Source organism: Penicillium coprophilum, assembly GCF_028826855.1.
Source record: "Penicillium coprophilum strain IBT 35676 chromosome Unknown utg000004l_segment0_segment0, whole genome shotgun sequence".
Classification (NCBI taxonomy): Eukaryota; Fungi; Ascomycota; class Eurotiomycetes; order Eurotiales; family Aspergillaceae; genus Penicillium; species Penicillium coprophilum.
Window position 1 is genome coordinate 385,818 of NW_026622723.1, and position 22,175 is coordinate 407,992.

General features: G+C 50.0%; 7 protein-coding genes across 7 annotated transcripts; 2 read left to right on the forward strand and 5 right to left on the reverse strand.

Annotated features, from left to right (window-relative positions):
• Positions 1-371: 371 nt before the first annotated feature.
• On the reverse strand, positions 372-5,564 carry N7500_004550 (DNA-directed RNA polymerase I core subunit RPA190; the record flags this gene model as incomplete). The annotated part of the gene is made up of 4 exons (XM_056675695.1): positions 372-1,982; positions 2,077-4,759; positions 4,818-5,315; positions 5,380-5,564. 4 exons carry the CDS (start codon positions 5,562-5,564, stop codon positions 372-374), a joined length of 4,977 nt encoding a protein of 1,658 aa, XP_056530695.1.
• Positions 5,565-5,836: 272 nt separating this feature from the next.
• N7500_004551 (U4/U6-U5 snRNP complex subunit PRP3) lies at positions 5,837-7,567 on the forward strand (the record flags this gene model as incomplete). Its single annotated transcript, XM_056675696.1, has 1 exon — positions 5,837-7,567. The coding sequence occupies one exon, from the start codon at positions 5,837-5,839 to the stop codon at positions 7,565-7,567; it is 1,731 nt and encodes a 576-aa protein (XP_056530696.1).
• A 307-nt stretch (positions 7,568-7,874) lies between these two features.
• Positions 7,875-9,902, reverse strand: N7500_004552 (RNA-binding snoRNP assembly protein NAF1; the record flags this gene model as incomplete). Its single annotated transcript, XM_056675697.1, has 1 exon — positions 7,875-9,902. One exon carries the CDS (start codon positions 9,900-9,902, stop codon positions 7,875-7,877), a length of 2,028 nt encoding a protein of 675 aa, XP_056530697.1.
• A 155-nt stretch (positions 9,903-10,057) lies between these two features.
• On the forward strand, positions 10,058-12,028 carry N7500_004553 (dolichyl-P-Man:Man(6)GlcNAc(2)-PP-dolichol alpha-1,2-mannosyltransferase; the record flags this gene model as incomplete). Its single annotated transcript, XM_056675698.1, has 4 exons — positions 10,058-10,146; positions 10,198-10,870; positions 10,921-11,715; positions 11,777-12,028. The coding sequence occupies 4 exons, from the start codon at positions 10,058-10,060 to the stop codon at positions 12,026-12,028; spliced, it is 1,809 nt and encodes a 602-aa protein (XP_056530698.1).
• A 2,358-nt stretch (positions 12,029-14,386) lies between these two features.
• N7500_004554 (exonuclease V) lies at positions 14,387-16,383 on the reverse strand (the record flags this gene model as incomplete). Its single annotated transcript, XM_056675699.1, has 2 exons — positions 14,387-15,819; positions 15,945-16,383. The coding sequence occupies 2 exons, from the start codon at positions 16,381-16,383 to the stop codon at positions 14,387-14,389; spliced, it is 1,872 nt and encodes a 623-aa protein (XP_056530699.1).
• Positions 16,384-16,708: 325 nt separating this feature from the next.
• N7500_004555 (Mpv17/PMP22 family protein) lies at positions 16,709-17,807 on the reverse strand (the record flags this gene model as incomplete). The annotated part of the gene is made up of 3 exons (XM_056675700.1): positions 16,709-16,832; positions 16,903-17,139; positions 17,254-17,807. The coding sequence occupies 3 exons, from the start codon at positions 17,805-17,807 to the stop codon at positions 16,709-16,711; spliced, it is 915 nt and encodes a 304-aa protein (XP_056530700.1).
• Positions 17,808-18,317: 510 nt separating this feature from the next.
• N7500_004556 (MFS transporter) lies at positions 18,318-20,212 on the reverse strand (the record flags this gene model as incomplete). Its single annotated transcript, XM_056675701.1, has 2 exons — positions 18,318-19,766; positions 19,847-20,212. 2 exons carry the CDS (start codon positions 20,210-20,212, stop codon positions 18,318-18,320), a joined length of 1,815 nt encoding a protein of 604 aa, XP_056530701.1.
• Between the last annotated feature and the right edge of the window lie 1,963 nt (positions 20,213-22,175).

The following is a 22,175-nucleotide window of genomic DNA, read 5'->3' on the forward strand; positions in this document are numbered from 1 at the left end:
TTGAAAGGGAATGACATGTACACATTGAGACCAAGATTTGAAGTGTCGTGGGGGTAACAATGGGCCTCGTCCTTCTAATGAAAGATGTATCAGAGCTGTTTTTGATAGGTATTTTGCGGGGTAAGTTGTATAGAGGTGGGATGTTGTATACTTGGTAACTGGCCAGGGACATAGAATATAAATTCATGTTACAACACCATTAGGAAAAGATCTATTTATCTAGTCAAGATGCTAATATGAACAAGACTTTTTTGGTTCCGCTGACAAACTCCAGGACATATCAAAGATGAAGCGAAAAACATAAATAGCTTTGCATAAACACAATATACACATGAGAAAAACATATTTCAAAAACTCCATCCAGTCAGAGACTATGCTACAGGAGCAAGAATGTCAAAGGAGCCAGTGCCGACAGTACCGACACGACCAACAACAATTCTAGCACTAGGACTCTTGAGGTTATCAACACCCTTTTCGAGCACAACGTCCTTAAGGGCGCCGACAGTAGTCTCGAAACTGGCACGCGCGAAAGCAGACGAAGCCTCCTTAACCAAGCCGTTGCGACTGAAGGCCTTGAAGCCACCGGACTGGGTCATCACATCACCGATCAAGTTCAAGTGACGGTTGTCAACGGAGATACTGTGACCCTTGAAAACGGCATCCATTTCGCGAACGATGGTGGCGCGAGCAGCTTCAACACCGTACAGGTTGAGCATGTCGTGGATGGAGTTGGTGTAGATCGAGTGGGGCTTGATGATATCCTGGTAGTCGCGCATGGCAAGAAGGTTGACACCCTCAGTAAGGATGTTGGCGGGATCACCCTTCGCCTCGTCAGCCTCAACGAAGACACAGTTGCCCATGCCGGGGATACACTGAATGACGGCGAGGTGGAGAACCTTCTCAACCAGGGGAAGGAGAAGAAGCTTGGGAGTCTCAACGTCGTACTGCAGTTGGATGGAGCAAGTGTTGCCCTTCTTCGGGTCGAACTTGAACTTCGTGATCTCCTCGAACTTGCCCATGACGTCTTCCTCGCGCGCCTTGCTGTCTTGGGCGGTCTCGTCATCAGAGTCATCCTCGGAGTCAGAGCCGTCCTTCATTTCAACGTCGCGAGTGCGCTTAGCAGGCTTAGTGCTTTGATCTTCTTCATCTTCGTCTTCCTCGTCAGAGTCTTGGCCTCTGATGATGTCCTGCTCGGCGTCGTCTGGTCCTTCGTAGGAGACCTGGTGGCCCCTGTTCTGAGCTCCGGCAGCCCGCTTGGCATCGTCCTCGTCATCTTCGTTGTCGTCGTCGGCTGGCTGGGCCTCAGAGTCAGCGCCTCTGGGTGCCTCTGCGATTTTACCGACTGAAACACCGATTTCAGGCTGAGAAGTTGTGCCCTTGACGCCCTTCTTCTCTTCATTGCGCTTCTTGAGCTCAGCCTTTGTGAGTCTCACCAAGCGAGGGATGAGCTTGGATTGCAGGGCAATCAGAACATCCTTGGTCTCAATGGCGTATTCCTTGGTGTATTCTTCAGACGGGAAGAAGTCGATCTCGATGTCGTAGATCTTAGCCTTGGCGTGGCCAATGCCTGAGCCAATGCGTTCCCTAACTTGCACCTTATCAACAAGTTCAGCAATGCTGAGTTTGCTAATAGCCTTGGCGAATTTCTCCGAGTCGTCCTTGGAAATCTCCTCATTCAGAAGAAGGGTCATCGTAGGCGTCATAATCTTGGCACTGGCAGTCATAACAATTTCACGTAGACGGGGGATACCCAGTGTGACGTTCTTTGCCGAGTGACCAGCCAAATGGAAGGTGTTGAGCGTCATCTGTGTGGACGGCTCTCCAACGGATTGACCGGCCATAATTCCGACCGCCTCACCAGGGTCAATGATCGACTTCATGTACTTCATGTTCATCAAAGCCTCAAAGGTCTTCTTGGTAACCTTGCCCTCAATATTCTTCTTCTTGTCTTTAATGAGCTTGTTCTTGTTGACATCCGCATACTATTTTCATAAGCTGTTAGCATTGCAATGAGTCCAAGGAAGAGATAGTGAGTCCATACCTTCTTAAGCGCCTGGGCGAACGCTTCGGAAGTACTTCCGAGGTTTCCTCCAGGGGGAAGCGAGACAACACGGGGTCCACGGCATCAATCTTTCCGGTCTTGCGGACAGCCTTCATGGCATCCTTGTGCCAATCCGTAACATTTTCCTTCGCCAGTTTGTGGTAATCATCGGCTTGAACTTGCTTGGAAATGGAGATGTGGTTCTGAGCAAGGAAATCGAAGTCGTTCAGGTGCACCTGCTTGGTGATGTCGAGACCGTCCTCTCCGTACAAGAACTGGACAATAGAGCCATCTGATGCTTCACGGACAGAGGAGTCATACTCAGCCTTGAGGCCTTCCATACCCTTGATCAAACAACGTTGCAAGTAACCAGATCTAGAAGTTTTGACGGCGGTATCAATAAGACCCTCACGACCAGCCATGGCGTGGAAGTAGTATTCTTGGGGCTTGATACCGGTCAAGAAACGACCAGAGACGTAGCCACCAGCCATTGGGTGAGTCTCGAAGGCCTTGAACGATGGCAGAGTCTTTCCACTAATCATGAGTGGTACACGGCGACCTTCAAGAACCTGTTGACCGAGATTACAAGAAATCAGGTTGGCATTAACGCCAGATCCCTTAGCTCCAGATATCGTCATAGACTGCATCTGGTTCCAGGGGAAGGGCTTAGCAAGGCCGTATGGGAGACAGGCGCTGGTGATTTCAGATGAGAGCTTGGCAGACCGGGCGTTAGAAACACTATCCAGGCCACTTTGCTTGTCGTCATCGCGAAGAACCTCCTCCAGTCGTCGGTTCAACTCGGCAGTCTGGTCACCAGGAGCCTGGTCCAAGGTAACATACTTCAGAGCAACTTCGCGACCCATCTGAGGAGCAGTGGCCAACTTCTCCTTGCGGATACGGTCACCCTCCTTAGTCAATCGAAGATCGTCGATACCACAACTGAAGCCCCGCAGGTTCAGGACACGAGTGAGAAGTCTTCCAAGAATACCGATGAGCTTACCAGCAATGCTGTATCCATAAACCTCATGGATGGCATCGATGAGACCACCCGCGGTGGGACCGAGCTGTTTCTTATCAAGGATACCACAAAGGTACTCTCCATCCTGGAAGATAACATCGCCTTCCTCGTTGCCCTCACCCCATCGATCGCCAGGCGTTGAAGACTTACTCTTCAAGGTTAAGCCTCCTCGTTCTGGGGGCTGGATGTTCTTGAGAATTGTCGTGATGATCTGCTTTCCGGTCCATAGGCACTTGGGTTTGCGCATTGCAGGCTCGACCAGTTGGATCCGGTCAGTGACGATATGCGAATGTTCTGGTCTCAAGCAACTGTACAGCAGCTGGTGATAGTCCTCCTCATCATAGAAGCTGTCACGGCACGTAACCCACGTTCCCATTGAAATATGATCTTGGATCAGACCTCTCAGTGGTTTGCCTGACGTTGCAACGAGATATTGGTGGTCGGCATCTGCCAACATTCTGGCTTCCGCCTGAGCAAGCTCATTTTGAGGGAAATGCATGTTCATCTCGTCACCATCGAAATCAGCGTTGTAGGTGTTACAATTGGCGTAGTGCATGCGAATAACGCGCTCGTTGGGAAGGACGCGAGCCTTGTGACCCATGATGGAGGGTTTATGCAGAGTTGGCTGACGGTTCATCAGGACGTAATCACCAGTGGTGAGATGACGATAGACCTTCTTGTTACGCGAACCTTTCTGGCGCCAGTTTGACGGTGCAAGCAATTGATTGGCAAGCGCTGTCCGCTCTTCCAGGTTCTTGAACTTGAGGTTGATGACTTGTCCGTTTTCATTCTCGATGGAAGAAGCGCCGGGGTATTTGTCAGGGCCGTTGATAACAGCCTCCTTCAGCTCCCAGAAGTTGTGGTTTGTCACAGGTTCAGGGAAAGTCAACTTCTTGGCGAAGACAAGGGGTACACCAATCTCATTGGGTTCAATGTTGGGATCGGGTGAGATAACACTACGAGCAGCAAAGTTGACACGCTTGCCCATCATGTTCTTTCGGAACAAGCCCTCCTTCTTCTCGAGAATCTGCTTGATACCATTAGGCTGTGATAAGGCAGCTGAGCCGGTGACCGAGGTACGATCGCGGTCAATCAAACCATTGACCACATCTTGGAGCTGAACGATAGCTTGAAGAAGATCACTGTAGTTCCGTGCCCGAGACATGGTCTTCTCTTCCTCGTTTTGGATCTCTTTGCTGATTTGACTGATGGTGTCACAGCCCTTCAAAATCGCATTGAATGAAGTGTTCTGCTGCGCCTCCATGACTGTTCCGGCACCCTGCTGGACTGCGGGACGATACTTGTTTGGCGGCACCAAAAGACTCTTGATGAAGAACATGTCCGCTGACACAACTTTCATTCCCTTGGGCACAGGCCGAGAGTTGTAGACAAGCTCTAGGATCTCACTTTCTTTTTGGAAGAGAAGATGGAGAGCTGCATACACTTCAGAAGAAGAAATAAATTCCTGGCCAGCCGATCCCTGTGCCTCCTGCACGACAGCACCACCACGGCGGATTTCCTCCTCGGCTCCATGGATCTCAGAAACACCGTCCTTGGACTTGGAGTTCCGTTCTTGCTCAAGAAGAACCATGGTATTTGGTGCCTGGAATCCTCCTTGCAGCATCGCAAGCTTTTGCTTCTCGGGTAATTGCTTTCGGAAGATTTTGTTGTAGCGGTCCTTTTTATAGGCGGGGGACACTCTGCTATAATGTTAGCCCGAAATTCAAAGTCGAGGTCGAGGAACAGTGCATAACGTACCCGCTGCAGCTGACACATTTCTTGACTGCATTGATATCCTTGAAGAAGGCCTTGAGCAACTCTCGTCTGGCTTCTGCGGCAATAGGGTTCTGTCCACCAGGCATCAATCCGTCCAACTTGCCCTCCTTCTTGGCTTCGCGGATGCGCCGAGTGACATAATCGGTTCTCTTTTGCATATAGTCATCATCATCGGCATCGTCTGAGTCGTCTGAATCGTCCTCGTTGCCCTTTGTGGGCTTTGATTTAGCACCTTTTACGGCTCCCATGGCATCGACAATAGCGACTTCGTCGACCAAGCCATATTGCAGAAGGCGCAATTTGCAGGTGTACATGTTGACCTGGTTGCGACCCATCTGGAGGCGAAGACAGTACACACATTGTGCTCGGAGAAGGCGGAAGATGTGATCGAAGAAGGTGACATTATAGAATGGTACTGGCAGCTCAATGTGCCCAGGATGTCCGGTACAAGTGAAAGAGTTCTGGCGACAAGTAGTACATCTGTAAAATAAGAAAATCTCTCATGTTAAAGATTGAACGGAATACTCATCAAGTCAAGACTTACACATGATCTCCCCAAGCACCCATAGCAGGGTCTTGAAGACCACCAGGGACAGGATTGTTGAATGAATCCAAAGTCGGAGTATTGTGAATTCTTTTCACCGAGAGAGCTTTAATCTCTTCCTCGGAGTAGACATTGAAGTCGACCCCATTAATGGTCGAGGCGACCGGGCGCGCGAAAGTTGCCATTGTAGCCTGCAGCTCCTTGAGCAACAGAAAACGCTGGCGCACGAAATCAAAGTGCTCGGATTCAGATCTCCAAGTGCTTTTAGTTCTGGAGCGAACTTTTTTTTTTCCGGAGGAGCCAACTTCTTTTCTGCCCAGTTTCACCGCCTAACTCTTTTTGGTTTCTGCGTGGATCACTCTCATACACTCCTGCTGCTTGTCTATTCCTCATTGATTCAACCTTTTCGTGTCCTCCTATCCCGACAAGATTGAGTGAGCTATAAGCCGTCTACGCCATGGCCGACGCATCAGGTAACGCGCTGAAGCGTCCTCACCCTGAGGATCAACACGACAACTCCCAGAAAAGGACCCGCTCCAACCATGGGTCCCCAGTACCAGGTCAAGGAGGTGCTGCCCCGGGCAAACCAGATATTGCGAAAATAATGGCAGAGGCAAAGGCGAAGGCAGAAGCTGTGCGCGCTCGTCTACAGGCGCGCGGTGGTCTGACAGCGACGCCAACAACGCCAGCACCGTCCGCACCGGTTTCTCCAAGTCCTCCTCCCCCAGCACCCACCCCCGCGATGTCGAAACTAGAACAAATGAAAGCTCGAGTTGCTGCAGCTACGCAACGAGCCAGCGCATCCTCTCAGTCACGATCTAGTGCACCCACGCCATCCTACCAACCACCAGTCCGTGATGACGAGGGCATGTCCAAGGCTCGCGGTGGTCTGGATGTTGGCCTTCATCCCGCGCTTCTCTCTGATGCTGCAGTGGAATATCGGGGCGCAAATGGACGACAGGCTAAGGCAAAACGTGCTGGTGGGCCTCAGCTTGATCTGTCTGGTCCATCTGTTGAAGAAATCAAGAATAACCCTTATTTCGACCCGTCCATCAACCCCAAAGCAACCATTGCGAAGCCTCGACAAGCCCGAGAACTTCACTTCAATGAAAAGGGCAAATATATCCAACAAGCAGCGGCTCTCCGCACACAGGCGAAGATGGAAGCTATGAAGAAAAGAATTGAACAGCACTCGCGGCAGGCTGGACTTGACGAGGATATGGATGTACAGAAGGCATTCCTTGTTCCTGCTCCACCTGATGTAGAATGGTGGGATGCACAATTGATTAATGGCAACGACTATGATGCAATCGATGACCCCCAAAACATCAAACTTAATACCATCAATAGCTATGTCCAGCATCCTATTGAGCTTCAACCTCCGCAAGAAAAGCATAAGCCTGCACAAAAACCCATGTTCCTTACTCCGAAAGAACAAGCCAAGATTCGTCGACAGCGACGCATGGCAGATCTGAAGGAGCAGCAAGCCAAGATCAGACTGGGACTCGAGGAAGCGCCGCCTCCAAAGGTCAAGAAATCTAACCTCATGCGGGTCTTGGGAGAACAAGCTGTGAAGGATCCTACAGCTGTGGAAGCTCGTGTGACCAAAGAGATCGCAGATCGGAAGGACGCGCACGAGATGGCGAATGAAGAGCGCAAACTGACCAAGGAGCAACGGCGCGAGAAATTGGCAGCTCAGCAGGAGAAGGACGCCTCTTTAGGCATTTTCCAATCGGTGTATCGAATTGACAGTCTGGCAAGCGGCCGGAACCGCTTCAAGATCGGCAAAAATGCACAGCAAAATAATCTGACGGGCGTATGTGTCATGCATCCTCGGTTCAATCTGGTGATTGTCGAGGGCGGCCATCACTCCATCAACAATTACCGGAAATTGATGTTGAACCGTATTGATTGGACTGAAAACCCTGGGTCCGATCGAGTGCCTGCAGACAGCCCTGAAGCTAAGGTTTCCTGGTTATCCACTGAGGATGAAAAGGGAGAGCCCCGGGATTTTAGCGCGAACACTTGTAATCTCCTCTGGGAAGGTCAGACTCAAGGCCGGGCCTTCAAGAGATGGCTTGGTGCTCGTATCTGTGAAACGGATTCTGCTGCCAAAGAGACCCTGTCCCGAGCCAAGATGGAGAACTTCTGGACACTGGCGAAGAGTGCCAAACCAGCAGAGTATTAAGAGAAAAAACCATCCCTACGGCTGATCATCAAGGTCTAGGTCTATTGTACTTTTACAGATAGCGAATTTGCTTCATAGCCATATCATCCATACACATAATTCGCTTCAGATGATTACTCTTTACACCCAATATCCATTAACCCATAGACACCGTCAATCGTATGGAAACAACACTCAATGAGAGCTATGAAAAACTTTTAAAGTAAACAAAATTTCCTACCCACAGAAACCCCGCTCCATATGCAAAGCAAAATATTCCGCTAGAACATCACAGATCACAGATGAACATGTATGTAAAACAAAGTTATCAGGAAGGAGGACCCTGGTTCCCGCCGTGCAGGTTTCGTAACAGATCCAGTTGAGCTTTGACTTGGTCAAAGTTTACAATCGGGCTTTGGACCTGGGAAGGCTGGGCCTGGGGTTGGGACTGGGGCTGGGACTGGGGCTGTTGGTACTGCTGCTGAGATTGCTGATACTGCTGCTGTTGTTGCAGAAGCTGCAGGAATTGTTGCTGTTGTTGTAACATAGCCATGGACTGAGGATTGTATTGAGGAGCACCCTGTTGCATGTTCTGGAAGTTATTGGGTTGTTGCTGGAAGGCCGCATATGGAGAGAACTGGAAGGGCATTTGTGGTTGTGCTCCACCCTGGCCGAATTGCGGCTGCTGTGGGTTCTGGGCTTGCTGCTGTGTGTATTGCGCATATGGGGCGAAGGACTGTAGCATCCCATATGGCTGCTGGGGCTGCTGGTACATTGGCTGGCCGTAGGGAGCAGCGGGTTGAGCTTGAGGTTGAGGCTGAGGCTGAGACTCGTGGGCTGAGCCGCTGGCCTGCTGGGGACGACGGTCCTGATCCCACTCCCTTCCTCCGCGTCCACCTCTGCCTCGTCCTCCGCGTCCACGGTCACCCCGGTCACCACCCCGGCCACGGCCTCTGCCACCACGGAACCCGCCACGCTCATTACCTTCAACTGGTGGCTCGCGGGTCATCATCTCGTGGAGATTGGTAGGGCGCGCAAGAGGGGTGTAGCCCTCCTCACCTCCGGCATCGTCGTAGTTCAGCTCGCTCTGGTTCAATTTCGAAGGTCCTGGGGCTGGCTTCTTGCCTCTGGGACCTTCTCTGGCTTCCTTTCGCTCTTGTCGCTTCTGCTTCAGTTTCCGCTTGTATTCAGCTTCCGCTTCGTCGTCAGAGAATTCCATCTCTTCAGCGGCAACTTCCTCGTCATGGAAGTTGGAAGCATCACTTCCCTTCATACCCTTGAGCGGCTGAGTGAACACAAAGGTGGAGTGCTCCTCAACATAGAAAATATCCTTGCCCTTGACTAAGCCCTTGTCCTGCACTTCAGCAGCTGTGGCATATGTGATGGTATACAAAGGATTCTCCACTCGGCCCAGGGTCTCTGCTACTACACCAATCGTCTGGCGGTCATCAGAGCAGAGCAAAGAGCCCGACTCAAGTACCTGGTATTCTCCAGAGGTATTAGCCTCTATAAGAACATTATTATCGATAGCGGCATGAACTTTGCCAAGGAACACAATCTTCATCTCGGGAGTGATCTTAACGTCAGGGATAGGCAGGACCTGGTCTTCGATCTCGTTGGCGGTCCGCAATTGTCCGCCTTGTTTTCCCTTGCCATCTCCCTCGTCGTCGGAACCACCTTCCGCTCGCATGAGAATCTGTGCTTGCTCCTCGGCGCTGAGGATGGGATAGTCTTCATCGTCACTATCATCAGAGTCCGATGAATCAGAACTGTCTGAAGATGACTCGTACGGGGAAGAGTCTTCCTCCCACTCAGGGTGGTCCCCTTCTGTAGCGTCGCCAGCCTGACTAGTGGCTTCGATCATATTGCCTTGGCGGGTATCTTGCTCGACATGCATAGCTTCGTCGAGGGGAGCAGTAGTTTCGCTTTTGGTTTGTGCCTCTGCCTCATCCTTCATCACTACCTCGGTGGACTGTGACTGGGAGATGCGCTGTGTTTCCTCTTGCTTGATTTCTGTCTTCGCTTCATGGTTCCCCGCTGATTGATCTTGCTCTTGCTTGACTGTGTGTTCGGTCAAGACCGAGCCAGTTTCTTGTCCGGATGGGTGGTGAATAAGGTTCAATCCGGGGATCATATGGCTTGGCTTCAAGGAAGTAGAGGGTTCAGATGCGCTGTTTCCAGCATTTAGATTGGTTATCCCCATGTCCGGTGTGCCTGCAGCCAAGGGAGTGTTATAGAAATCGCTGCCGTTGTCTGGGGTCTCTGGGATGGGCGTCTCGATGTGACTGGGCTTTTTTGAGGCGGAGCCTTCGCCAGCACCAGTAGTTTCATTGAAAGGATTATGGTGTCCCTCCATATTGAATCTTCAACTCAAATATGTATTCAACAAAAATAGTCTAACTTGAAAGATCAAAAGTCGCACGGGAAACTTTTTTTTATTTTGCCAGACTCTACAGGGCGGTCAACAGAGTCTTATCGGTTATCGTAGCTCTATCCAATTGATCCACCTGCATGCCTTACAACTTACCTAGTCCAACTTGCAAGATGGCAGGGAACGAAATTGCCTCAGGGGATGCCCATAAGCCTCGATCAAAGAAGCAGTATGTATCTGAATCTGTACAGGACTTAACATGTCGCTAACCTATGTATAGGCCCCCGCGACCTCCATTCTACATTCCCCTCAACATCACTCTCTACCTATTCCTAACTGCCAACACTCTCGCCGCAATATTCTCTCCAATTCAAGATTGCGATGAGGTGTTCAATTTCTGGGAACCTGCGCATTATCTTCAACATGGATACGGTCTTCAAACCTGGGAATATTCACCGGTTTATTCTATCCGAAGCTGGCTCTACGTGTCGCTCCATGCTGCTGTAGGCAAAATCGGGTCTTTGGTCGTCCACAGCAAGACAGCTGAATTCTACACCATTCGCCTCTCTCTTGCGTTTTTCTGCACTGCCTGTCAGACTCGACTATACTCTGCGATATGCCGTACGCTCAGCCCCCGCATCGGTCTTTTGTTTGTGATAATCGTCATACTTAGCCCTGGCATGTTTCATGCTTCGACTGCCTTTTTGCCTTCTACTTTCACCATGTATATGTCTATGCTTGGTCTGGCTTCATTCCTGGATTGGAAAAATGGCCGGAAAACAGCAGAAGGCATCATGTGGTTTGGGCTGGGGACAATCGTTGGCTGGCCATTTGCCGGTGCTCTCATTGTCCCTTTTTTGGCTGAGGAAGCTATTTTCAGTATAATGTCTAGGTCTTTTGGCTCACTCTTGTACAATGTATTCGACGGCATCATTCGTTGTTTGTCGATTCTGGTAAGTGACATCGTGCTGAATTCCAATGTCTTTACTAATATGTATTACAGGCTCTTGAAGTTGCAGTTGACTATGCTTTCTTCCGAAAGCTCGTTCTCGTGCCTTGGAACATTGTTGCATACAACATATTGGGGGGTGAAGGTAAAGGCCCGGATATTTTTGGAACTGAGCCGTGGACTTTCTATATTCGAAACCTCTTGCTCAACTTCAATGTCTGGTTTGTCCTCGCCATGCTATCCGCACCCCTCCTACTTTTCCAGATCGTCTTTCGGTCGCACACCACCTCCTTACAAACCTCGTTGCGGTCCATGACCTTGGTCGCTCCCTTCTACATGTGGTTCGCGATCTTCTCGGTTCAGCCACACAAGGAGGAGCGGTTTATGTACCCAGCATACCCGTTCTTAGCACTCAGCGCGGCTTTGAGCTTCCATATTATTATGACCTACCTTGGCTCTACTGACCGGAAGGAAATGATCGGCCGCGTACCAACTAAACTGAAGGTGGCTGCAGCCTTGTCGGTTGTTCTAGTTGCACTCAACGCCGGCATGTTGCGCACTCTAGGAATGGTTACGGCCTATAACGCTCCATTGAAGGTTTTGGATCCCCTTCAGCATGTGGATAGCGCGCATGCGGGAGACTGGGTGTGTTTCGGCAAGGAGTGGTATCGCTTCCCGTCATCATATTTCCTTCCCAACGATATGCGCGCCAAGTTCATCCGAAGTGAATTCCGAGGACTACTTCCGGGCGAGTTTCCAGATTCCCCGGGTTATCTTGGGCGTCTAGATGGTGCTTCACAGATTCCATCTGGCATGAATGATCTCAACATTGAGGACCCCAGTAAATACGTAAGAGTCTCAACGTGGCGCTGGAACGATTGTTCCTATCCCTATGCTGACTTTCCAATAGGTTGATGTCTCTCAATGTTCTTTCCTGGTTGACTCTTACTTCCCCGGCCATGACGCCACTGAGCTAGAGCCCCATTACTTCCTGGACAAGGCGCAGTGGGAGACGCTTTCCTGCGCCAGCTTCCTCGATGCATCTCAAACAAATCTGCTTGGTAGACTGATCTGGATCCCTGACCTCCCAGTCATCCCAGCTCGCTTCCGACGCAAATGGGGCCAATACTGTCTTCTCCAAAGGACAGCAGGTCATGTCTAGATCCAGGATACCCCTGGAAACCCTTCTGAATAAAACCGATAGAATAATCATGTAAAAGCATCACGGAACATTTGGTCAAATACAAGCAACCTTGGAAATGTGACACCTAAGGTTGACAAGTACAAGTGTAGCGTCACCTTTCCCGATTTGGACAAAATATCCCTACCCTATAGCCTTTCCCGGCAGATAACCCTCACTCCGCGTCATTAGAGGCGAACAACAGACAGAGGCATGCAGTGTCGGATTTACCAGCTCGAAAAAGGCGATGTTCCCTCTTCCCCAGACAAGATAGTCTGTATTCCCAGCCATGATTGATATATTGACACACGATGGCCTATCTCGTATCGGATTAACACGGCCTCTCGCATGAAAGAGACATTTAGGCAGTTGAGATCTTTCCCCGCACTCCGAACTTGATAAGGGCGATCCGCTTTGCGCTCACTATATACCGAAAACTACTTGGGGTTCCTCGTCTTCTATTCTCAATGTGTCCTCGGACAAGTTGCTTTCTAGAAGTATCTCACCATGCCGGTACTTGAGCCCATCTGGGGGGCTATCTTATCGATATCAAACAACAAGGTTGTGAATGTCTTGCTCATTCTAAATGCCTGTGTATGGCTTGTTCTCTTGGTCTCACGCAAATGGGCTTCAAGCACGGCTAGAGCTTCGAGGAGTGATATAGAGAAACCCTCAGGTGTGAGAGGAAAGATCACCAGGACACCGGGTGGTAAGTGAATGCGGGAGTCAATCCATGCGAGAGCAAGGAAAACTCACTAACTCTTGCTGCGTAGAATGGACTCCTTCGGACTTCAAACGGCCAACAGCAGCTCCATACTCAGGATGGGATGTCCACTCAACAAAGCCAATTCCCTACCGACCCTTTAGATATGGCCCGTATGTTGAATAACTCCACTTGAGATATGACTATCTTCTAATTGTGTCTGGCAGAAAGTACTACATCACGCTGGGTCTAAGAACTATGAAATGGGACGAATGGATCGGTGAGTCGTTCATTGATCGCCAAATCCCACAAGCCCATTGACCACATATATCTCGAATATAGAGCTCGACAATCACTATCTAAAATACCATGCCGACAAGGCACGCCGTATCGAAGAGCGTGGAAGCAAATGCTGCCATACAGCACCAGAGGCAATGGATGCAGCAATCGAACTACTCGAAGAACTGTAAGGCCAAACCACGGACATACAACCACATACCTAAGAAGCCCATCTTAACACTCCGCTCACCATCTAGATGTACCTACCTCCCCGAGAGATACCCAAGCATGTTCACCAAGACCACAACAGGAATTACCAATAAAGTAACCAACGAAACCTTCAACATAACCCAACGACCACTCCCAGAAGACCCAATGGCAACAGCAGCACGACTAGTCCAAGACGACCTAGCCCTAATGATCGAGCGAGCAGACGGCGAATATTACCTACTCGCAGGCGCAATCCTGCTAGCCGGGTTCTGGCGACTGAGCGATAAATTCGGGATGCGACTTTCAGAAATTCACACATCCGGCGACGTACCGCAGTTCAAGAACAAGCTCGAAAAAGGAATGATGAATTTCTTCCGACGACTACGACCTGAAGAGCCCGTTCTACGGAACAACTATTTCATCCAGGTGGATGATAACCTGGCGTGGTCTGATAGTATTGGATCGGAGGATGCGGAGACAGTGTCGTGGAATACGGCGGAGAAGAATCGTGCGATTGAGAATCATTTCTTTCGCTCGGAGAGGCAGTCGTTGAGGAGACTGCCCAGATCTGGGGCGGTGGTTTTTACGATCCGGACTTATTTTGAGCCTATTACTGCGATTGTTGAGGAGCCTTATGTTCCTGGTCGCTTGGCTGATGCGATTAGGAGTTGGGGGGATGATGTTGGTCGGTATAAGGGGAAGGAGAAGTATCAGGATGTTTTGTTGGAGTTCTTGGATCAGAAGCATAGAGTGCAGGTTGAGGGAGGGTTGGAGATTGAGAGAGAGGATGAGGTTAGGAGCTATCCTCTTTGAAACTGCGACAAAGGACAAGAGTAGACGGCCGCTTATACGGCCTTGTGATGTCTGTCTCTAGAACTCTTAAGTAGTCTTCCTAGTGGTCTTCTCAGGTATCCTTCTTCGATCTCTTCATGATATTCTTCCCCTTGTCAGTTTTAGGTAAACGTCAGAGAAAGGCAACAATCGTACCTCGTGAAGTAATCTTCCCCATTCATGATCTTTGATGTACTTTGTTTATTCGACTCTGGTAGTTCTAACATCGGGGTAATAAAAAAGCATGCTCAGATATAACCAACTCCATATTCTTACAATCGCTGAACGTGTTAAATACAATTCAGACTCAAGACAAATTATATATCCGCGACAGACCCTCTCCGACCTCCACCCCGTCTCGCATAGGCCATCTCCCGCTCCTCACGCCAAGAACACTCATCGCGGAAGTCACAGATCCGACATTTCCACGCGTCCATGATGTCCACACCGCGAGGATCCCGCTCACCGCGCCACCAGGTCATCTGGTCGGTGAGGTAGGAGGTGAGGGATGTCGGATCGAAGAGGAAAGAACGACTTCCGATAAGCTGTCTCTCTCGGTCTTCGTTGGCGACAGATGAAAGATATCTAGCTGTGAGCACCGGGGAAAGGAGGGTTGGGTATGGTTCCAAGAGTTCTGGTTGGGAAAGTGATGGGATGGATGGTGCGATTGATTGTGTGTCGGGGGAACCTTCGGGTAGGAATGTGAGGCGGAGTTGTTGTATCATGAGACTCCAAAGACGGGAGAGGTTGTTGTGTGATAAGAGGAGGCTGGTTGAATCCTCGCTAGCATTAGAAGGACCCTCGTTCTGTTCTGATTCTTGGAAGGAGAGAGCGTCGAAGTATTGGTCGTTCAGACCCCCAACCTCCGAGACAAAGGCGTTCGTGAACGGCTTCTGAGCGTCGAAATCATAACGGGTGGCGAGGAGGTCAATAGTGACATCGTCGCTCGTGATCATCCGGTTGAGCATATGATAGTAAAGTTGCAACTGGAGAAGAGTAGGCCGGAAGCCCGTGCTCTTGACAGTCGGTAGCGATCGGTTGCCCTTCGTCTTCACGTCTGTTAAATAAATCCGGCGCAGGTTATACACCTCTGCAGGTAGTTCAGACTCAAAGTGCCCCGTTTCCTCGGCTTCATTCTGCCCCAGGTCTGAAAGCTTCATCCCGCCTTGCGAAGAAGAAAGCAAATAGTCCGACAAAGACATCTGATACTCCGGTAGCGCAGCGCGCGACGCTACAACATCCGCATAGTACCCAGCAGCAGTAGCCTCAAGCTCCGAGTTGGGACACTCGTAGGACAACTCATCAATAACGCCATTGACAAATTCCCCATCGACAACGCCCCAAACCTCCAGCTCACGCGTTATGCCATACTCGCGCAGCATGCGCAGTCCCTGAATGACATTCCATATCCTGAGACCCCACGCGTCTTCTTTAGTCGTGATTTCCACAGGAACGGTAGTGTATATCTCATCTTCGAGCGTCTTGTGCATCGAGCTGCCCTTCTTCATCGCAGCAGTCGGCTTCTTCCGCCCATGTTTGGTCAACGTGAGCCAGTACTGCAGCTCGCACCAAGCTGGTGAAACGAGATCAGTCACCGAGAACGCTTTGTTGGGTGCTTGTCGATACCGTTCGACCGGGGTTCGAGTGTCGAGCGCTGCGGCGGTGGGATCCTGTTGTATCCATTCTTGCTCACGCACTGCGTTGCGCTCGCGTTCTCTTTCTCGGCCCTCGGTTGAACTAGGGTTCTCGACTAAACGCTTCGGAGAAGATGTTGTCAGCTCAATTCAACTTGGTTGTAATAGGGCCCCATAAAAAAAGATTAAAGTGTGGACGATCAACGGGCAAGGGGATGGAGAAAGCTGATGAAAAGCATACCAAACGGGCTGGTCCTGTTGCTGTTGCGAGCGCGTGAATTCGACTTGCCCCTTGCACTCGCATTCGCACCCCATCTAACCGCCTGACCTGGTCGAGGCTGCGATTGCCGCCATGTCGAGCGAGGCTTTTCCCGGCCCAGTACCTTAGGCAGCCGGACGCTAGGCTCAATGCCATCCTCGATATCTGCAACGAGTGCCTCTAGAGCTGCCGGGTGCAATGACTCGAGGTCGGCGAGTTCAGGGGATTTTGGCGTGGTGAGCTGTTCGATGGGCGTTGGAGTCGAGATCCAGGTTGTCGAGATCGAGGTGGCGTCGGCGTCGGCGGCGGTCGCATGTTCCGCAACGGCTTTGTTCAGCAAATTGTTTAACAAAATTTCTTCATCTGGAGTGAAGTCAGATCCGTAATCAGAGTCATCATCCATTCTCTCCTGGCAGGACATGCCTGCGACTGGAGGGGATCATATTCTGTAGATGGAGTTGATGTCCTGGTGCGTCATTGCGTGAGGGAGCCTTAAGAATCCCGGTGTTCTTACTGGCCGATCATTACACACTCGATAATCGTAGAAAATAGTAGAGATCACATAGAATGCAAATTAGCAAAGAAGGCTGAAATCTATTGATCTAAATAAATCTTTTGGTATCCCATGCATCGCTTCAAAACAAAAAGAAAAGAAAACATCACCAACGCCGATCTTCGGCAGGGATCTATAAATCTATACATCCACTCGACCTTAAGTGTACTTTTTGAATCTGCTTTCCACGCATTCACGCAGTCCCAGCAGAGATCATATTCCCTCCAGTAACAGCATGCAACGCACCACCCATGCTCTCCGCCGCAGCAAGCGCCTCAGCAGCCGCAACCTCCTTAGCAGCCTTCTGATTCAACCAGCTCAGATAAGTCTGCCAACCAACCGCAATACCCCCCCGAGAAGATGTTCCGGAACTGCGGCTGCACATACAAGAACATGAATGCAGTGACAGCCGGCCAGAGCTTAACGCTGTTCTGGATACTAACGGGAAGAGCCTTCTTCACCCGCTCATATGTCTCCTCGAGCGTCGCACCAGCAAGCAGGGAGTGCATGCTAAAGAAGTACGTATTGAAGACGGGCGTGAAGCACGACTGCTGCACGACGACCTTTGTCAGGATCGAGAGGATCTTGCTGGGGTAGTTGAAATGGTCTCCGAGGAACAAGAACCTAGCGCCAGTGTGTTAGTCAACCAATACATGCACATATCTGTAATTCCACCATATAGCAGTGGTAACAATCCGATAAGAAGACCATTCATAACAGAATCCCGACAAAACATACCACTTATAAGACGGAATGCTCGACAAACCCCCAACACACAAATGCCGCAACGTCCTTAGCGGATCATACCCAGCACTGACAGTTTCCCTATCCCCCCGCGCAACCACATCCCCATCTTCAGAGTCCGATCTCGCAGGCGCAGGAACCTCCGTAGGGAACAACATCTGCGCACTTAGATCACCACATAGGTAGATAACGATCGAGCTCCAGAACTGCGTTGTGTACGGCTTGCGCTCCTGCGCGCGCGCATACCATCGACCAAACTTGCCCACCGGACCAGCCTTTATCACCTCACGGAATCCACGACGCGCAGGTGTGACTATAGCCCCAGTTGCAGCAGCAGAGGCGGGGATATTGTCTGGTAGTTTGGGTGGGTGTGCGTGTATGTGATTTCTCTCAGGTGTCTTTCCTGCAGAGGAGTCGGAGTTGTGTCGGCGTTGTGGGCGTGGTTGGCGCAATAGCTGGGGTTGGGAACTGGGAGTTATCGGTCGGCGGAGGGTGGAGGTTGAAGGTGAGGTCGAGGCCCTGGATAGGCCATTTCTGAGGAGGCTCATGTCCAAGACCGCGACTAGTTATTTACAAACTGTGAATGGTTGAAAGTGGAAGGGAGAAAAAAAGATGGTTAGAAATTATGTACAACACAGAAAGCGATGCGCTTTGAGATCCGACCTCGGGGTTACGATAAGGGTCTAATGGCGAAAAGCGGGTGAAATCAGTGCCGGAGACCGGTTCCGATTGGATTTCTTCTTTCATTGAAAAGTCTTATAGTTGAGAAAATTGACGTTATTTGCAAACTGATAAACATATATTTCTGTAAAATAAAACTCCAGCTCTATATAATGCATCCCATAAGAACATTAGTCGGATGAGGTTGCCCTCAGTATGATATGAACGGGTATCAAAGTAAAAACAAACGCCTAAAGGGCAACGGTACTTTTTTGTAACAGGGAAGAGTGGGGGTCAATAGAAACTATGATTATAGTGACACAGGCGAGTATAGGTATGACAAGCCCGGACAAGAGATGGTAAGATGAAAGGATATAAACAAGCTGCTCAGCAGCCGCTTATTTGAAGGAGTCACGAGTGTGGACACGATCAATATCGTAAGGGTTTCCATCGTAGGTAACCGAGCGAGCCAACGAGGCAGTGGTGCGGTTGGAAGCGACAGATTGCGCACGGCTGCGAGTGCGTTGCGTATCGGGGAGTTCCTCAACACCGTCTTGGGATTCGCTGGAGATGGAGTCTTCGGGCTCGGGGGCCTCGGTACGGTCGTATTCCACTTTATCCTCTGCAGGCGGCGCTGTAACCTGCTCCTGAATCTTGCGCATGAAAGCATCGGATTGGGCGGCGAACTTGCAACGGGTGCGGATCGCAGGTCCGTACTTGTAGAACAAGAATGGAAATGGCACGCATGCGAGAGCCAGGAAAGCCGGAATCGATGATGCCCAGTGGATACCCAGGTCCTGGTACATGTAGGTGGTGAAGAGAGGGAACGCGGCACCGAAGAGGGAACGGATGACGGAGTTGGCGGCTAGCACGGAGGCGGCGAAAATTGTGTAGGAGTCAATGAGGTAGTTCATAATGCTGAGGAAGACTAGGACCATTCCAAAGCCGAAGGGAACGCCAGCTGCAATACTGGCCATGAAGTGGATGGAGGGGTAATTGGTCCATGCGAACCAGAACAAGCCGATAGGAATGGCAACGGAGGCGAAGAGACAAGGCGGGAGACGTGCCTCTGGGGGTGCGAACCCATGGTGTTTGACGGATACACCGATATAGCGCTTGTTATCCCAGACAGAGTAGGCGACGGCAAACAACATGCCAATCATGATACCGAGGAATGCGAGACCACCAACACCCTGGTTCCAGCCACGGGACTGCTGGTAGACAATAGGGAAGGCGGCGAACATCATATATAAGGTGCCGTAAATGATAGCCATGTAGAGAGATAGCAGGAACACGATAGGCTCCCGGAACAAAAGGATCCAAGGACGCGAGAGTGCGATCTTGAAGGACTCCTTAAGAGTGGGTCTGCCTTGGTCGATATCAAGCTTACTCTGGTAAACCTGGCCCGACAACTTTGAGAGTCTCGCCGCACGGCGGCGGAGAAGCACAGGTGCATAGGTCTCGGGGATCAACAGACCACCAATGATCCAGACAGTACCTGAAAAGGCGGCAAGGAAACCCATGACCCATCGCCAACCACCGTCACTCATACCAATGAATCCACCCGCGATGGGGCCGATGATAGGGCCCAGGAAAGGCGCAGCTGCGAACATACTCATGGCGGTACCACGCTGCTGCGCGGGGAACAGGTCCGCAATGACACCACCGGCATTGGTCAAAGGCGAAGATCCAAAGGAACCAGCGAAGAATCGAAGAATGATAATGGTCCAGGAATTTTGAGCACCTGCAACACCGGCATTGAAAGCAGTAAGGGCGGCGTAGGTGCCGATGAACAGGACTTGACGGCCGAACAGCTCACTCAGTGGGGCCCAGAGCAATGGTCCGATCTATATGAAAACAAACAACGTTAGTATGCATTCATATCGGTTTTGCGTGAGAGCCAGCATCTAGATAATTTGTATCTTACCGCGAAACCGAGGACGAAAAGCGAAACGCCAAGAGTGGCAACCTCTTGGCCGATATTGAACTGCATTATGATCTCTTTAAGACCACCGGTATAGGCCGACGAAACCAGTGAAACAGCCAATGTTGCAACGGCCACCAACATGGTAAGAGTCCATTTCTTCACGCTACTGTAATTCATAGGATTGCGGGGGTCGTTGGGAATCCATGTTACTGCATAAGGGTCGTCTTCTGTTCCCGAACCGGGATATGGAAAATCGATAATCTCTTGCGTGACGACACCTTGGTCATAGACTGAGCGCCAGAATGGGATTTTCGTTGGCGCAGAGGGCTCGATCTTGTCTGAGGAATGAGGCTCCGAGTCTGCCATGGTGGGGCAGGTATTAGATTAGGAATTGCAATATGTAGATAGTATTTTCCGAGGTATATAAAAAAAAAGGGTGAAGTTGAAGCTTTTGTGGGTGGTCCAAGGAATGCCGAGGGAAAATAAGGACTAGACACCTCGGGAGCCTCTCAGTCATATATAAAGTCAATAATGTGTCCGCTATATGCAGATAAAGTGCAAAGTGGACTCTGGTAAGATAGGTGGGCCCCGGACCCGGACAAGGTGTCTGACCCGACGAAAAGTTCCAAGGTTGGCTGGACCTTTAGGTCTAGTTTTGTGCATATCTTTTGCCATTGATTTCATAGTGACTTCATATCCACATTACTTATACATATCTTATTAGTCTCTTCCCCAAGTAAAGTAACAGAGGTACCAATCGAACCGATTGAGTAGAGATGCACGGCTGATGCTCTGGAAGTGGAAGTAACCGAAATCTGTTTGCAGCCACGTTTTGCGCCACGTGATTTATGAAGGATTTATGTCCAGCCACTCGGGTATGCGGCATCGATCTGATTGGTTCATCTGGCCGTTCAGAACCCTTCGAATGTCCACGGGTATGTACCACTTCCTATTCTAGTCGTTTTCTAAGAAGTTTCAGGAGTTTCAGAAGTTATACATGGAACAGTCTCTTGCATAAAGTATGCCTTTCCTGCTTTTTTCTGCCGTGTATATCCAACATGGAAAGGAAGAGATCTTTGAGAAAAATAAACTAGCCCATCAAGACCGCCAAAAAAGCCCTATAAGAAAGACATAAGGCCGCATATATGGCCGTCTACTCTTGGATAATGTACACGTCCAATACAATCTCCATGAGTATCGGGCCATGCATAACCCTCAGACCTGCCCACATTCGGACATTCCGCCTTGGAGTACGTTAAGCTTCCCAACGGATCTAAAGCTCTGTGGATCGGCATATCTGAAATAATCTCCGGTGCACCTTCATAAATGGGGTTTATGACTCTTATGGCCGCCTAAACTCCATATATTGTGCACATACTTCGTACGTACTCCATGCCTATATGAAAAGCATTATTATTACCAATCCTCAGGGGCTTGTGCACACCTGCATAGTGGAGCTACTAGATGCAAAGCAAACTTTGCACCCTTTTCTGACTGCGCCCCCGTTAGATGCCCAGGATGAGATCAGGATGCAACTACAGCATAATTGGTCTTTGTACTTGTCTCGGGAATATCTTTGAAATTATCCCCGAGCTAGGCACCAACGTCGTGTTTTGCAGATATGTCATCAATATGCTAGTCAGGCCACCAGGGAGCACCCGCTGAGAAGGTGGCTCTATATTACCCATATCTATATCCTTATCTTTGAGAAAAGATGCATGTTGTATGGCCCAGACCACATGGGCCCATGTAAAACCATGGACTGGTATAACCAGGGCTATCACATTGGGCACGGACTCGAATAATGTAAACAAAGCTATCGCCAGCCCTGGATGAAAGGGTCTAGCTTCTGTGGTTAACAAGTGAATCCATGGATATATCCTGAAAAAAAAAAAAAAGAGAGAGAAAAATCTAGGCGAAGTAGGTGTATAAGAGGTGAGATCTCCGAGATTTGCCCGCCATTTGCTTGGTAAAACCACGGGTGGCTTGCAGGAAAAAAAAAAGAAAGGGAAACGGGAATCCAGTTAAATTCTACGGGCGCAAGCTAGAATTTTCCAAAGGTCTTGGCATTTTCTTTTCGCCTCAGGCCAGATACTGCATATGGATCCACTGAGAATGTATACATTTGCCACAAGAATATACGGCCCTGATCTTGGTACCCAAGATAGCTATACGTGTCATATGGTATTGGTAAATGCCGCTCAGCTTCAGCTACCTGAGTTCCTGATTTCAAAGCTCTTTCGGTTGGTTGAACAGTAAGATCAAAGAAACAAAACACGCGTCCAAGTCACTCTGTCTCCACTTAAAATCAGTATGACAGCTAGAATAG